We start from the raw sequence: 4,293 nt of genomic DNA, 5'->3' as shown, positions 1-4,293 counted from the left end.
CAGGTTCCACTTAGAAACCAGCAGGTTCCACTTAGAAACCAGCAGGTTCCACTTAGAAACCAGCAGGTTCCACTTAGAAACCAGAAGGTTCTACTTAGAAACCAGCAGGTTCCACTTAGAAACCAGAAGGTTCTACTTAGAAACCAGCAGGTTCTACTTAGAAACCAGCAGGTTCTACTTAGAAACCAGCAGGTTCTACTTAGAAACCAGCAGGTTCCACTTAGAAACCAGAAGGTTCTACTTAGAAACCAGCAGGATTTAGTCATATCCCATCAGGTTCTTCCAAACCCATCAGAACCAGCTGCTAGATCCGGTTCTGTCCCCATGGTTCCAGCAGCGTCAGGTATTCTTCAGGTGGCTGTGAATCATGTTCTGGTTCTAAAAAGAACGTTTTGGGTTGTAGACCGACGGAGAAGTGGTGGTTCTGGTCACCGGGGTTCTGGTCCTTATCACCCTCCTACCCATGATCCCTCAGGCTGGGAAGCAGCACATCTACGACTTCTTCGACGTCTTTGGACGCCTGGTTTCCTGGAGCTACAGGAACCCTGGTGAGTGCGGCCAGTAGGCGGCGCTGCTGCTGCAATAGATGCTCCAGGTGGGGTGCTGTGCTCTGACTGGCTGTGGTGTCCTCCTGCAGGCCAGGTGTCTGCGGCGTACCTGGTCCACCTCCATGCAGGCGTCTACTCCCTGTTCCACCGTCTCTATGGGATGTTCCCCTGTAACTTTGTCTCCTACCTGCGGCTGCACTACAGCATGAAGGAGAACATGGACACCTTCCAGGAGCTGGTCAAGGTCAGAACCAGCTGACTGGTCCCAGAACTGGAAGTCTGCTCTGCTGGGCTGGTTCTGACCCAGAGTCCAGACAGAGTTGTTCTGGTTCTGATTGGACTGGCTTGTCTTTCAGCCGATGTTGGAGCATGTCCGGATTCACCCGGAGCTGGTGACAGGGACCCAGGACCAGGAACTGGACCCGTCCAGGTGGGTCCCAGTAGAACTCCTACTATCATAATTATTCAGAACCAGACCGGTTCAACATGTTCTGGAGGCGTTCTACTGTCCAGACCTGGTTCTGATCACAGTCTGTGGGAGGAGCCATAAGGTTCTGCTTGGAGGTTTCCATGTCTGAAGCGTTGGAACCAGTACGGACCTTTACTGGTATGGATTGGGTTCTGGTTTGGTGCTCAGAATGACCTCTGACCTCCGTCCCTGTCAGGTGGAGACGTTATGAGGTCCATGACATCATCATTGAGTGCTCCAGACTGTCTCTGGACCCGCTGGAGTCGTCCTGTGAAGAGGACGTCCCCAACCCCACCCCTCTGTCCTCCCCTGCTCCTCACCTGGATCCAAGCCACGCCCACCATGAGGTGGAGCCAATTAGCAGCTCAGGTGAGGAGCAGCATCACGGTGTAGAAGGTGTGAAGGTGGGATTTAATCATGAAGGTGTTTGTGTCTCTGGACAGGAAACTCCATCAGTCATCCTCAGCTGGAGCTGAACTCCTCCTTCCTGCAGGTACCACCTCCCTCACTGGTCCAGAACCCAGACGTTCTGAAGGTTCTGGTTTTATTCTGATTTTTAATCTAAAGTTCTTTTAATAGTAAAATGTTAATCTGAAGTTTTTAATCCAGGGTTTAAAATTTCTGGGATTTCAATCCAGTGTTTTTAATCCGACCCGCCCCCGGACCAGGTCCAGATACCTAAAAGCAGAAGGTCCGGGTAGTTGAGATGATCCGGTTAGAACCCCTCTGGGATCCTGATGTTCCAGGTTCTGGAACTCCAGCAGAGAGACCTGGTTCTATTTTACAACCAGGTAGCAGGTGACTCCACAGGTGTCTGTCTGTGTTCAGGCTGATGAGCTCACCTGGAGCCCCTCCTGCGTCTGTGGTTTGGCCACGCCTCCTCCAGAGCCCGCAGCTACAGGCCCCACCCTCTGCTCCATCTCAGGTAAACTCCTCCTCCTGTGTGTCAGAGGTCTGCACTCTCTCCGCTAGATGTTTTCAGGTGTGAAATATCCCTCACCAGCTTCTGTAGCTGTAGCCACGCCCCCTGACAGCCAGCAGCCTGTCAGCGCGCTGCAGGTGAAGGTGAACCTGGATGGTGCAGGTGAGTGGCTGGAAGGGAAGACGCCATGTTGGCTTCACCCCTGCGTCAGAGCGGCCATATTGGGAGTGGCAAGCCAGCTATGCCTTTAACCATGAGATAGATAGATATTCTATAGATGATAGATATTTATAGAATTGCTACCTCTCTTATGGTGGCTCGATGGACGACATCACTGGCGGCCATCTTTCATTCATTTAAGCTCATTTTCATTCTGGCCTGTTGGTATTTAAAAAAAAAAAAAAATTAAAATAATTAGTTTCTTCCAGACAATTCATTTCTTTGGGAAGCGTCTGTTCCAACTGTTTCATTTCCGAACTCTCTCCAGCGGTGCACGACTTTACACGAGTGAATAAAGTGAATGTGGTTGGTCGTTTATCAAGGGGGCGGGATTGTTGTGGCGGAAGGTTCGCAAGCAACCGCCCTAACCCCTAAGTCCCTCCATCACTATAGAGCGGGGACTATATAGTGAACTTTATAGTGAACTCAGCTAACTGACCGTTCAGACAGATGATCACTACTTTTTGCTCCGTTGGTCACGTAACTCCTCCTCCACCGCGCGGAGCCTGCGCCATCTTTGTTATTAGTCGCTGTGACAGCAAATCCCATAATGCTTTGCGAGGAGAGCTCTCCACGCAAAGCATTCTGGGATATATCTGCCTCTTCTGAGGCCTTTCTTTTCTTCTCATCCACTTCATAGACCCTTTTTTCTCTTCCGACCCTCGGCCATTTTCAAAGAACGGCGGTGAGAAAGGTGAGCTTCAATGACTGACTGAAACCGTAGCTAACAGGACAAGCGCGTAGGACGGCCTTACGTAAACACATCACCACAATGATTGACAGTTAAGAGGACCACTGATTGAGATGATCCACTCCTCTATACCTTTAATACTTTGACTCCTTTGGATTATATATGGACACACATATATAACCATTAGGCCTAGATACTGATTCTATATAAATGCCATGCATGCATGTTTATTGTGGCTAGCCTGTTTATTACGGTATGAAAGTCCTTGAAAACTCGCTCCACTCTAGCATCGTTAGTTAGAATCATTAGTAAGTTCTCATAACTATATTGTTAACGTTTATAACAGATCAGATCTTTGAAAACTGAGAAAGTTGTGATTATTTATGGGCGAGCTGACTCAGGTAAGATGGCTACCGTGTGCAGATGTTCCGCTCCCCTGGCCAGTTTTATAAGTAAACCTCTAACCTGGGCGCTCCATGCAGCGCCTCCCAGAGGTGCTCACGCTCAGTGACATCATCAAAGCTGGACGCCTTTGTCTGTCTGCAGATGTCCCACCACCAGCCGCCCCATTGAAGCTCCTCACTCTCACCCCCAGCTGTGATTCTGGCCTCCCCTCCCCCCTCTGCCTCACCCCCCCTGAGCCCCCTGCCCATGTATGTGAGGCCCCAGGCCCCGCCCCTCCCTATGAGTCGCTGTTTGATCTCGCCCTGCCTCGAGCGGCTAAACTCTTCATTGTCAGGAAGACGCAGGTAAGGAGACGTGGTCTGAGCGAGGCTCGGTTTTCCGCTCAGAGGGCTGAGTGTCGTCTGTCCTCTAGGAGGCGCTGGAAAGATCTGGAGGGGAGCAGAAGAAGGAGGAGCAGAGCTCCATCTCTCCCCTGAAGGTTCTAGACCAGATGATTGAAAACGGAAACGACGCTCACCAGCGTCTCAGCAGGAGGTGAGAACCAAGGAAGGTCTTAAAGCCTCCAGAACCTCCTCTGATGACACTGTGGTTCCTCTGCAGGTTCTCAGCCGGAACCAGGTCCATGGAGCGCAGTCAGATGGGAGGTAAACAACAGAGCATGAGAAGCAGAGGTACCTGAAACTAACATCCTGTCAACTCACCTGCGCCCCTTTCTGCTAGAAACACACCCAGAAACATCTGGCTGGGACCAGAACCTGCTGCTGCACACGATTAGAACCATCTTTCAAACTGGACCCAGTTTCCAATCTGATCCAGAACCACGTCCCAGAGAGCCCCGCCCACCTTAAGCCCCTGTCACACCTTGTTGATTTAGACCAGCGTATGGCTGAGGTACATAAAATCTGACAGAAACACTGGCAGATATTGGATAAGTTATGAGCTCGCAGAAACATGCTGAAACACGCTGAGACTCACTGAAACACGCTGAGACTCACTGAAACACGCTGAGACTCACGGAAACACGCTGAAGTAGGCTGAG

General features: G+C 50.7%; 1 protein-coding gene across 3 annotated transcripts in view; it reads left to right on the top strand.

Moving 5' to 3' along the window:
• The window catches only part of LOC107097901 (hamartin-like), a 22,127-nt gene that overhangs the window by 5,791 nt on the left and 12,043 nt on the right, over positions 1–4,293 (top strand). For 2 of the 3 annotated variants that reach the window (XM_015395242.1, XM_015395241.1), the window contains exons 5-14: positions 404–548; positions 638–792; positions 905–978; positions 1,214–1,386; positions 1,461–1,510; positions 1,846–1,942; positions 2,021–2,101; positions 3,396–3,598; positions 3,667–3,788; positions 3,855–3,925. In XM_015395242.1, coding sequence (XP_015250728.1) covers positions 404–548; positions 638–792; positions 905–978; positions 1,214–1,386; positions 1,461–1,510; positions 1,846–1,942; positions 2,021–2,101; positions 3,396–3,598; positions 3,667–3,788; positions 3,855–3,925 — 1,171 coding nt within the window. The remainder of the gene's footprint in view (positions 1–403; positions 549–637; positions 793–904; positions 979–1,213; positions 1,387–1,460; positions 1,511–1,845; positions 1,943–2,020; positions 2,102–3,395; positions 3,599–3,666; positions 3,789–3,854; positions 3,926–4,293) is intronic. The other variant, XM_015395243.1, reaches the window with a different exon arrangement.

This window comes from Cyprinodon variegatus, unplaced genomic scaffold (assembly GCF_000732505.1).
Source record: "Cyprinodon variegatus isolate N-32 unplaced genomic scaffold, C_variegatus-1.0 Scaffold732, whole genome shotgun sequence".
NCBI lineage: Eukaryota > Metazoa > Chordata > Actinopteri > Cyprinodontiformes > Cyprinodontidae > Cyprinodon > Cyprinodon variegatus.
Note: the sequence above shows the minus strand (reverse complement) of the source record. Positions and strands in the feature narration are given on the sequence as shown.